This window comes from Hermetia illucens, chromosome 3 (assembly GCF_905115235.1).
Source record: "Hermetia illucens chromosome 3, iHerIll2.2.curated.20191125, whole genome shotgun sequence".
In the NCBI taxonomy this organism is placed as follows: Eukaryota; Metazoa; Arthropoda; class Insecta; order Diptera; family Stratiomyidae; genus Hermetia; species Hermetia illucens.
The window spans coordinates 162,710,467-162,722,451 of record NC_051851.1 but is presented as its reverse complement, the minus strand read 5'-3'; the positions used below and the strand labels follow the sequence as shown (position 1 = coordinate 162,722,451).

Genomic DNA, 11,985 nt, shown 5'->3' with positions numbered 1-11,985 from the left:
TCTTTTTTGGTTTGGTTTATTTCCAATTCAAAAACTTCAGTCGTATTTTCACTGTTTATTCCGTTTTTGTTTTGAATTATGCTTTATTTCTATCGAGATTGATCAATTAAATTAAATTGTTGCAAACATCAATATTTTTCGCAAGAAATTCCTAGGATAATTAACTATATTCAAAATAACGGTCAAACTTTGAACGCATCCATTTCTTAGCATTTCTCATCATTCGACATAAAACCAGTTCTGTGCCCCTCAACTCGTCTAATATAAGAATGAGACATACAATACCCCTTCACGCATGTACGAAAGAGACGGCCAATCTAATTTGGAAGCAACCGACTAAACGCCATATTTGAAAAATTTGAAACCTTCCAAACTGTGTTTCGTACTCGCGTCGCGATTAATTTTCGAATTTCGCCAAGTTTTTTGCATTTGGTATTGTTTTTATTATTACAAAAAGTGAACGGGAATTGTGATAAATTACGGTTGTGCATGAAAAGTGTTAAGTTTTATAGGAAAATCGTGAGTAAAAAGTGAAAATTCGTCGGCGTTCGTGAAGAAATGTTTGTTGAAAGTGACGGTGACGAGTGTTTGACTGACGGCATTTTTTGACATTTCTTTGTGGTAGTTATGGAATTTTATGGATTTGCCGGTGATTGGAGGACATAAACCAGTGTTAATAGTGTTGTGAAATACTGAAAACCATTAGAGTTTAGGTGGAAAGTGATAAAGTGCAAGAATTTGTATTGAACAAGTGACTACCCATGGATGTGTACACGGAGAGTAGTGGCGTTGATACGTCGCCCGATATGAATTCCAGTGTGGAAATCAGTTCGCCGGATCGCATGAAGGCTGTTTTGCCGAGAAAATTGACATTCGGACTGTCGCCCGAAGGGGATACCAATGATATTAGCAAACAATATAATGCCGCAAACTTGGTGCTTAGCCCGAGGAAGCAGCCTTCAATTTCGCCACCGTACAGAAGAGTACGGGCGTTGAGGTACTTCATTCACTTTATCTCTGAAACATTGGCATGTATGTAACAACTCTGCTTTGTTTACAGGCTCTTCGACACGCCCGCTACACCAAAAACAATAATGCAAAAATCAACGGCAGCCAAATGCCCCAAATTTCTTTACAATCACGAGAATGCAAACTTGGATTTCGTGCCGGCAATGGTACGCGAGGCACCGGGTAATGTTCTGTGCGATCGGCCTCGGTGTTTTCCCCTTCACAATCAAGCCTTCGATAATGTGATGAACGCAGCCAACATTAACCCTTTTACACCAAATAGTAAGAACTAATCCTCCATTGTCCCCTAAATCTGTTTCGAGAACAATCCTAAATTGCATTGTTTCGCAGGTCTCCTTATGCAAAACAAGAAACGATCCCGGACGCAACTCGGTCGGGAAAACCTTCATAACAACTCCCTGCCGACGAATGCGTTCCGTGAACGACAGCAGAATTTTGCGAAATATTCCGACGATGAAGATTTGCCGGAGGTGCATCAAGCACCGAAACGACTTGCATTGCAGGACTCAAATATTAGCCGATATGCTAAGGAATTCGTTGAGATTTCATTAATAGGTAAAGAGATTGGACGATTCCCATTGATTTGTATCTCTGTTTGGCCATTCTCGTTTTTTCTTTGTTGTTTGATGGTCAAATTCTCCACTTGCTTTCGCTCACCTGATCAATTCCTCTTCCTTGCAGGTGTGGGGGAATTCGGTTTAGTTTATCAGTGCCTGAATCGTTTAGATGGCTGCGTTTACGCAATCAAGAAGAGTATAAAACCTGTAGCTGGAAGTTCGTTCGAGTAAGTAAAGCTGATTTGTTTATTTCGTGTAAAAACTTGTGTCGATGATCCTGTGAAATTCCGAACCTAATCTCGATTGCAAAAAGTCCATTAAATACGATTTTTCCTCGTGCTTGCAGGAAGACTGCTTTGAATGAAGTATGGGCTCATGCCGTGCTCGGGAAACACGACAATGTCGTCCGATACTACTCAGCTTGGGCCGAGGATAATCACATGCTCATTCAGAACGAATACTGCAATGGTGGCAGCTTACAAGCTTTCATTCAGAAACGTTTCCTGGTCGAATCAGAGCTACGGACGTTGCTCCTACACATTGCTGAGGGGTTAAAGTACATCCACTCGAACGGGCTGGTGCACATGGACCTGAAATCCGGCAACATATTTTTGACTAAGGTTCCTGCACGGCCTGCATCAACGACCGACAGTTATGATGACGGCTTCGAGGACGTTTACGATGAAGTGGAAAGTGCTGAGTATATTATTACGTATAAAATTGGTGATTTAGGTCATGTGACATCGGTGAAGGATCCCCAAGTGGAGGAGGGCGATTGTCGATATCTACCGAAGGAAATATTGCAGGAGGACTTCAAGCACTTGTTTAAGGCGGATATATTTTCGCTTGGCATGACATTATATGAAGCAGCAGGAGGTGGTCCGTTGCCGAAAAATGGACCCGAGTGGCACAAGTTCCGGGAGGGCGACTTTCCAGATTTACCAAATTTAAGCAAAGATTTTAATTCTTTGATCAAAGTAAGTGTGTGTTTATTAAGTTTTTATGTTACGGTCTTCATGAGTGTTTATTTTTTCAGCTGATGACCCATCCGGATCCAGAGTGCAGGCCGTCGTCGACTTCGATATTCAACCATGCGTAAGTGTCTACACTTTTTCTATAAAGTCTAAAATACAATGCCTCTCGTGTAAATCATGTTATTTCTTGTTAAAACAAATGACCAACACGAATCTTTATTCTTCACAGGATACTGAACCCCATTGAGTCGAAAACAAAGGCACAACTCAGTCATGAATTGGCTGTCGAACGGCAGAAAAATGAACTTCTGCTCAGGAAACTGAAGGAAGCAAAGAAGATCCTGAAATCATACGAACAATCAAAGACACCTGGTAAGTACTGCCCAATTTCAAATTAATTTGTTTGCATTGTCTGTCTGGACAAACACTATGTCAGCTTATGTTTCAACTTAATTTTTTTTTGCAATTTGAATAAATATTAAGCTTTATTGAATTATTTACATCGAAAGTTTTGAATTCATTGGGTCCTTCATCGATGAGTTGTTGGTATGAGTTTGAAATTTCAGTCTTTCAAATGGATTCCAGCGAAGAGTTTTCTACACAAAATTGGTTTTTTTTTTCAATCTGTGCACTGCGTCTCCCCATGCAAGATCCTCAACCAACTTTATTATCCACTAACTCGTTAATGACTTTCTCATCATCAACTAGGCCTACCTTAGTAACAAACTCCCAACATCCCGGTTTTGCGCCAACGTCCATCAATTCGATATTCCTAAAAGCTGTCTGGTGCCTTGACCTACGTTGTCGCTTTATCTGAGGCGGGGTCTCCCTCGGCTTCTTTTTCTACCATAGACATTGCCCTTATAGACTTTCCGGGCAGGATCATCCTCACCCATAGGTATTAAGTGACCCGCCCATCGCAACCTGTTGAGCCGGATTTTATCCACAACCAGATCGCTGTGGTATTGTTCATAGATTTCATCGTTGTAGAGGCTGCAGAATCGTCCATCCTCATGCATAAGGCTAACAATTCTTCGGAGGATTCTTCTTTCGAACGCGGCCAAAAGTTCGCAGTTTTTCTCGCTAAGAACCCAGGTCTCCGAAGAGTACATAAGGTCTGGCAAGACGATTATCTTGTACAGTGACAGCTTTGATCCTATGGTTTTTGTAAGCTGAAATAGGCTCTGTTGGCGGCCAACAACCGTGCGCGGATTTCATCATCATAGCTGTTATCGATTGTGATCTCGCGCCGCCTGTTAGATCTGGATGAAGGTGGACTGTACAGCTCGGGTTGTTCTTCCCATAATGACACTGACGATATTGAGTCAGCGTAGGTCAGGAGTTGGGTGGACTTGTACTCCTACTGTCGCCCGCATGTCTCGCCGAACTTAAATGATTCTGACCACTTTACACTGTTTTATCAAAATGTAAGGAGTCTAAGGACCAAGTTGTCGGTTCAAACTGTCTGCCTTAGCGCTGCGCTTGGCAAGACAACCGGCGGAGGTGCCCTAATAGCTGTTAAGTTCCCTCTTCGTGCCGAAGTCATCTTTTCCTTCTCCTCCTTCACCTACGATTCTGTCACCATACGAGTCATTCCCCCAAACCTATATCCGTTGATCATATGTGTATATTTTCCCTGCTTCAGCCCGCCTTCTCTGAACGGGGATTTCTTCGACTGGTTATCAGAGGTCCTAACTGTTTTGTTCCCACCACTTTCTTTCACCCTCTGTGGCGACGTTAATCTTCCCATGCTCTCCTGCTCCATTATCCCTGGCCTTCCCTCCCTCCTTAATAACTCCACCCACCCTTCCCTTCCTCTATCCAATTCCAGGTACACCTGTGCCGCCCTCCAGTTTAACCTTTCTAGAAACCACTTAGATCGCACTCTTGATTTTGTCCTTTTTAACCTTCCTCGGCGTTGCTTTTCCCAATCCCCTCATGCCCTATCTTACGTTGCCCCTGATGCCCATCATCCTGGTTTCGAGTTCGATGCTCAGATATCCCGACTCCGCTCTCATGTCGCACGCAGTCCTACCAAGTTCAACTTTCATGAGGCGAACTTCGAACGTCTAAACTCAGCCCTGGCGGCAATCAACACCTTCAATACCACTTTATCTGATTTTCTTCCTTGTTACGTCCCCTCCTTTCCTACGGTCTGAACTGAGCCCTTGATCCAATCAACTGGGTTCCCTTCCTCTCTCCATTGACGTGTGACAAAGCACTCAACACCTTCTATATCATTTTATCTGATCTTTGTTACGTCCCCTCCTCTCCTAAGTGCTTATGCTCTAACCCTGACTTGTTCACCACTGAAGTCCACAAAATTAGAGCCCCGCCAGAGCAAGCTACGACGGTACCAGTCTATACCAAGTGCATGACTCAGCATTCATGCTGGTGGATGCAAGACCTACCTACATCTCTACCGAACTAAGGAGTACGGCCCCTTGTTGAAATGGAACACCACGCTGAGACCCGAAGGTCTGTGTTCGCTTGAATGCAACCACAACCCCATAAAGCTCCCACTAGGGGGCCAATCGCGAACAACCGAGCTGAATGCACATACGACAGCAATTCTCCTAAAGTATGCGAATCCAGGTGCTATCCCAGTTCCCATGGTACCAATACATCCCTGGTAAGGTTTTGTGACTATTGCCACTTCAGGTGAGTCCCCGTGCAGATTCGGGTCTGATTGCCCTAATTACGCCTTTGGTGCATTCGCCTATTGCATCACGGCCGACAAGTCAATGCGATACAGCGTCTCCCGGTGCCACCATATGGAGGCTCTCCCCGGCCACTTGGTTTTGGTTCAGCCAACAGGGCTGCCACTCCGTTTTCCTCCCCGTCACCTCTGAGCACCAGTAGCGTTGACAGTTAAGCCCTTGAGGGTTTAACGTGAGCACCTGCCTGCACGACTTAATCCCATGGTCTTCTTAAGACACGGATTGATTTTGTGACCACAATCAGAGCCCCGCTGAGACAAGCAACAACGGTACCAGTCTATACCAAGTGCATGGCTTAGCATTCATACTGGTGGATGCAAGATATACCTAAATCTCCATCGAACTAAGGAGTACGGCACCCGTGTTGAAACGCAACACCACGCCGAGGCCCGAAGGTCTCTTCTCGCTTGAGCATAACCACAACCCCCATGAAACTTCCAGTAGGGGGCCAACCGCAAACAACCGAGCTGTACTCACATACAACGAGAGTTCACCCGAAGTATTAGAGTCCAGGGGCTATCCCGGTTCCCATGGTACCAGTACCCCTGTATACTCCTGGTAAGGTTTCGTGACCAGTTTGCCACTTCAGATGAGTCCCCATGCAGACTCGGGTCTGATCGCCCTAATTAGGCCTTTGGAGCATTCGCCTACTGCATCACGGCCGGCAAACCAAAGTGAGTACGGCGTCTCCCGGTGCCATCACTATGGAGGTTCTCCTCGGCCACTTGGTTTTGGTTTGGCCGACAGGGTTGCCGCCATGTCTTCCTCACCGCCCACCTCTGAGCACCGGAGTTGTGTTGACAGGTGGAACTGCTTCAAATGTCGGCAATTATTGTGGAAATGGAGGATGAACAAATTCTTCGATTGAAATCTGCTCGAAATATTCTCGCCATCTATGCGTCGCGCCTCGAGGGCCAGTAAGCAAAGTATCGTTTTTGTCATTAACGCAACAGAAGTGTTCGATATCCAGTGTAGGTTCGTGTCGACTTTTGACAAGTCGATACAGACCTCTCTCTCGCCATTCCTCGCTCGGGTGGCAGCGATCGCTTTCTTTGCTTCCCGGTAAGTATTCTTATACATTTGCCAATTGGCGAGCGTTTTATCGTTGAGAAACTTGTGGTAGAGGCGTTTCTTTTCACAGATCTTTATTTCAAAGCCAGTATATCTGTTGATGTACCGTTTACCTGCCTCGGTGTCCCCAGGGTTGTAGAGGCCGCTTAGTGGATCGTGTCTTTCATTTAGTTGCATGATTCTTCCACATTCGTAATGGTCGGCAATCGTATGAGTGAGACCGTTTCTTCTTTCTTCTCACCAAATGGCCACCATTTATTGCACGGCGGGCCAGTGCGTTCCTCACGCTGTTTTATCGGTGGCTTAATTCGCAGGACGGCAATCAACGGCCGATGTTGAGGTGCGATGGTCTTAAAGAGAACGACTTTGCAATCAGTTACAGTGGTAAAATGTTGGAGTTTTATGAGAATATAGTCGATTTGCGTTTTACTGTTCACACTATAAAATGTAGGAAGATGAGACAATTGTTTGATGAACCATGTGTTCATAAGTACAAGGTCATGGGTGTCCGCAAAATCGATTATACGCTCGCCACCCTCATTGCGCGCTCCGAACCCCTTTCCCCCATGGCACCTGTTACCGTCTGCCTTTTCACCCACGTAACCATTAAGGTCGGCGGCAATGATAATATAGTCGTCAGCAGGCACGTGACAAGTCTTTTCATCGAGAAGTTGCCAAAGGGCATCTTTCTCGACATCAGGTCGACCTGTGTGTGCTGCGTACGCGGTGAAGAAGTGAATAGTACGATCAGATGATATAATGGTGAGCTTCATCAGCCAATCATCAAATTGTTCGAGTTCTTTAATGGCATCACGGAAACCTTCTGAGATGGCAATGCCAACACCATATTGAGTGTGTGGGTTACCAAAATAGAGAAGTTTGTAGCCATTTTTACCGCGTTCGCGTTCAATGTCGCAGCTTTTGACACCAGACCATCGGGTTTCTTGCAGAGCGCAGATATCAATGCGCCTTTTCCGGAAGGCTCTTGCCAGTTCCTCGGTCTTTCCAGTTAGGGTACCAACATTTAGCGTGCAGACACGTATTTGCTTTGTTCTTTGTGTTCGGACTAATTTGCTTACGTCCTGACGCCGTCCATGCGTCAAGAACCCTTGCCCATTTCTCGACAGGACCGGGGCCAATCCCGCCGCGTCGACTGAGCTGGACGCCCTAGCATTTCTCCGAGGTTTGTGACTCAATCCGATCATCATGTCTGTAACGACATTGTATGCATTTTCTTGGGGGATCTGTCGCGGGGCCTATCACCAAGAGAGATCAGGTAGGATTTAGCATAGTAGAATAACTCCAACTATACTCTATTTATCTCTTCCCTGATCTCAGCATTTTATTTTTGTTTTACTGAGGGTAGTACAGAGTATGTTGCGTCAAACCCTCCGCCTTTACCTGGGCTTGGGACCAGCATGCTATGTTAATAGCATGGCCGAGTTAATGCTTCCTTTTATACTACGGTAGAACAATTTGAAAAACATTACGTACATTCCGAAAAAGAATATCAAAGCGGGAATTTTTTCACAATTTTCATGTTGCTCTAAAAAAAAAATAACCATTTAGAATCATTCCTTCTACCCTAAATGTTAAATACAGATTCATGAATAAACTGACAAAATTTCGATAAATTCGGACTACTTTTTGAGAAAACCGATCAAATATAAGAGATGTTTTCCCATATGGATAAACTTGCTACCCACTCCCCTTAATCAGTGTTAAGAATAAAAAGTTACAGCGAAAACTAAAAATTGTAGTTTGGTGGAAACTACCCCTTGTCTATCAATTTTATGCAGGTTTCGCCACTTTTTTCTCTTCAATATATAATTAAGGTTCTATCTTCCTTTCTTTTCAGTTACCAAAAGGCTAAAACATCAATCACCAACTGTTTCAGATCGTCAATTGCGCTCGTATACGCGAAAAACCCAACGACCTGTACTAAGTCGCAGTCGACGCGGTCTTCGTGATAAAAACAAAAACGTTATTGACGACAGAGTTTTTTCGTATTCAATACACCAAACTCATGAATAGAATACAAGAAAGTGGCACAAACAATTCACATATCTGATTGAATTCTTCTTTTTAAGTGAACTGAAAACAATTCCATAATAACATATAAAACATTTATACATACGTATCTATATATTTATTCAGAGCAATAAGATATTTTAGAAGAATACGAAAAGTAAGTTGTCAAATAATAATTAATAATTTCTTTTCATTCGTGAACATTTTTTTTTTCGCCAGCTGCCACTATTTAAAGAAACTATTACACGAAATGCGGAATAATATCTCAATAATTCATTTGTATTAATTTGTTGAGGAGATAATATGAAATTTTTATGATTTCATTCAAAGAAGTTTTGCTTCTATAAATGTAAATGATTTTCTCGAAAAAAGGGTTGGTTCGCTATGTGTATTTCTCTGTTTTATTTTTAAAAGTTCAATTTCAACACCTGAGAACTTGGAGTATGGGTTCACTTGCCTACCTTGTTCCCTTTTTCTCGACAAAATATCGTTTTATTTAAAGAAAATCACGATTGGACCGTACCAAATGTACAGCAGAAGAGACGAAGGCTTCAAGTTCCAATTGTTTTGGACGTTGTAGAAACAATTAGTACTAATTGTGTGATATCTCGGTCGAAACACATTAAACTCGCAGTGCAGCGACTCCCTACAACAACTAATAGCTCACTGTTTATAGAACATGTAAGGAATCTTAACAATATTTCATTATGTGCAGCCATTCTTTCGATTTATTTTTCAAATTCTAATCCTACTTAGTTATTTTTTCAAGAAGGAACTAAAATATTCTTCTAATTGTAAATATTAAGTTTAGAAAAAGTACTAATTGGAAATTCTATTATCGCAAGTATACATGTTCTGATCAGTTCAGTTCAAAATTAAAACCGCTTTTAACACCAATTCGACACGGAGACTGATTGCTTCGAGAGAGTTTTACTGCACATTTTTACAAATTGTTGATTCTAATGTGTTTGAAGTCTACAACGTATTGAAAATAGTAAAATGGTGCTTTTCAGTCATACTTTGAACTAGGCTGTGATTAATGAAAGCTTCTTAGTATGACTGAAAACATCACAAACTTTAATGTAAATAATCAGTTATTGATTAGACGTAGAATCGTGGGAGCAGTTTTTCAAGATATTCATATGAAAATCTAATTGAAATTCAGTTTTATATAATTGATTTCAATCACTTGTAGTGTGTATACGACAAAAGATTCATTTTAGTAGATTTATTTTTTTCCTTTTCACAGAGAGTTTCCAGGATGGGGATGAGTATTTGGATTTAGTTTGGATGAAAGTATTTTATGTTATCCGATTATTTATATATTAAGAATTAAAAGCTAATTTTGTCACCGACAAAATTTATATTTCAGATAATAATTTCATAGTTCATACAAATTGCTTATCTCCTTTGAATTCCAACATTTCGCGTTGCATACATAGTCCTTTCTAACAAAAATGTCATCCTAAGTTGAATTAAAATTTAATAACTTATCCTCTCATTGCATTTAATCTGATCTTGAGCAATATAATTATATTCATTCTCATTTAAGTTGAGGCTCCATATTGGGATAAAGTAGCAAAGAAATGAAGCCTTTCTGACTACGAATCTCTTTTTTTTCCTACATCAATTTTCCAATCATCAGCCTTGGTGCACATAGGGATAAAAAAAGTTTGTTCAAATTATAATAAAAACAAACATTTAGAACCGAAGTATATACAGTTATTATGTGGAAATTATGCCATTTATTTATTGTGATTTAAATTAGATTTGATGTGTAGTTTTAGCTTTAGTTGTTAGTTTTTAATTTTCATTATGTTTATTTTAGGCAAAATAAAAATAATAGTGAAAAATACTTTGTCAGAACCATTGATTTATGAAATTATTTGAAGGGAAGTGGAGTTATTAAGTTTGTAGTTTCTTTTACATCGTATTTTTGATTATTATGATATTAAGTTCTATTTTATTTGTAGGAGAATGTATATGTACATATTCTATTTTCTTCCCCATCGAATATATGAATATTCATTCATTTGTTTTATTCCTTAAATGAAAAGTCAGAAACGAAAGAAAATTAAATCAAACTGAACCACCGTGCTGTGTAGACTTGAGAACCTCCTAACCAAGTAATTTAAGTTAATTCTAGTTTATTTTAACTTTTCTAGAAATGCTCAGTCTCAGATTCTATTTTCTGAAAATGACCTTTCTCACAACCTTGCTATTCTACAACCATAAATCTACATGATCTACATCCTTTGTAAATTGCACACAAAAAATAAATAACAAACATATATTACTCTTAAATGTTATTTATTTTGAAATAAAATGACTACGCATTATTTCAAAAGCAACATGAAAGTCTGTCAATGATTTTTTTTGTTGAATTATTTCTTTTTCGTTGATGAGAAGTTAACGAAAATTTGGAGAAAAACAGGTTTCATAACGTAAGCTCAAAACTTTCAGCATGCGTATCAAGATTCGATGAATAGAGACCTATAAGTTAATGTTGCTTATGTATTTCATCAGAAGCATGAATCTACTTTGACAATAATATAAATTAGGATATATGAATTATCCTAATTTCAATAATTAGTAAGCATATCGAAAACATATATCGTTCACATAAATACAAAGAGCTAATGTATTTTGAATCTATTTTTATAAAGAAATGTAATAAATGTTCTATGTATACAAATAGGGTCATAATAAAGTCAGATTATAGATCTCAATGTACTTTTAAAAAGAAGTTTGTTTTGTGTTTTTTTGCTTTCTTTAGATATTTATTTATTTAGGGGGATACTTCTGCAGCCTTCCGATTGGACTCCATGAATATTGTATCATTTGAAAAGTCGGAAATAAAGGTTAAAAAGTATAAGCCTATTCTTACGGCTGGACGTGATTTGTACACCAATTTAGCATGTGACACTACTCACTTTTGGGTGATCTTAATATTCACAGTTTCGAGTTATAGTAAATTTGAGGTACTGTAACTTTGCTACTAACGGAGTAGAGGTTCAAAAAAAGTTATTGTTGTTGTTGTAGGTTTTAGTTGTCCCCACGACGTCTCAGCAGGCTAACAGAGAGAACTAAGTTCTCCGGGGACGAGAATTGGCTAGATCTTTGGTCAGTGTGTGCCAGTTGTCACGTGGTCTTTGGGCACGGGGCCCTGTGTTCCTGGACTCGTTGTAGGTTAGATAACTCATGTATGTTTCAATACGTTTTGTGCCAACACTTGCAAGCACAACTGTGTCGGAGCTCGTCCGAACGGACAGGACACGTATCACAAGTTTAGACATAGCTAACGTTTTTATATGATTGTAGTTAGGTTACGTCGTATATTACTTGTTCTAGATTTTGTATTATTTGAGACTTCACGTTTTGCTATTTGTCCGCTTATATTAGTTTTTGTCATAATAATACGCAGAGTTAAGTGATTTGTTTTATTTGAAACCAGTATGTGCAATTTTGCACTACTGTGTGAATGCACACTGATCTTAACCAGGAAGATGAAATAAGGGATATATTGGATGAATGGAGTGAACTAGTGAAGGTGCTTTGGGATAGGAAATGTCTTGCGGTTTGCGATATTCACATTTTCTCATA

The 11,985-nt window shown here is 40.3% G+C and overlaps 1 protein-coding gene across 3 annotated transcripts; it reads left to right on the top strand.

Annotated features, from left to right (window-relative positions):
• Positions 1 to 244: 244 nt before the first annotated feature.
• Positions 245 to 11,111, top strand: LOC119651620 (wee1-like protein kinase). Of its 3 annotated transcripts, none has more exons than XR_005249474.1 (9): positions 245 to 997; positions 1,061 to 1,290; positions 1,360 to 1,584; positions 1,711 to 1,813; positions 1,933 to 2,563; positions 2,623 to 2,681; positions 2,790 to 2,932; positions 8,210 to 8,539; positions 9,632 to 11,111. XR_005249474.1 is itself a non-coding variant. In XM_038055275.1 (8 exons), exons 1-8 carry the CDS (start codon positions 762 to 764, stop codon positions 8,383 to 8,385), a joined length of 1,803 nt encoding a protein of 600 aa, XP_037911203.1. In that variant the 5' UTR covers positions 245 to 761; the 3' UTR covers positions 8,386 to 11,111. The 3 variants fall into 3 exon arrangements, 1 of the variants encoding a protein (XP_037911203.1); XR_005249473.1 differs by having other exon boundaries at positions 8,602 to 11,111; XM_038055275.1 differs by having other exon boundaries at positions 8,210 to 11,111.
• Positions 11,112 to 11,985: the final 874 nt, after the last annotated feature.

What these genes read in the sequence shown, in the direction of transcription:
- LOC119651620 (XM_038055275.1), top strand. Translation starts at nt 762, where the DNA reads ATGGATGTGTACACGGAGAGTAGTGGCGTTGATACGTCGCCCGATATG. An exon ending in CGTTGAGATTTCATTAATAG is followed by an intron (nt 1,585 to 1,710) that starts GTAAAGAGATTG and finishes TCTTCCTTGCAG; the next exon opens with GTGTGGGGGAATTCGGTTTA. An exon ending in ATTTTAATTCTTTGATCAAA is followed by an intron (nt 2,564 to 2,622) that starts GTAAGTGTGTGT and finishes TTATTTTTTCAG; the next exon opens with CTGATGACCCATCCGGATCC.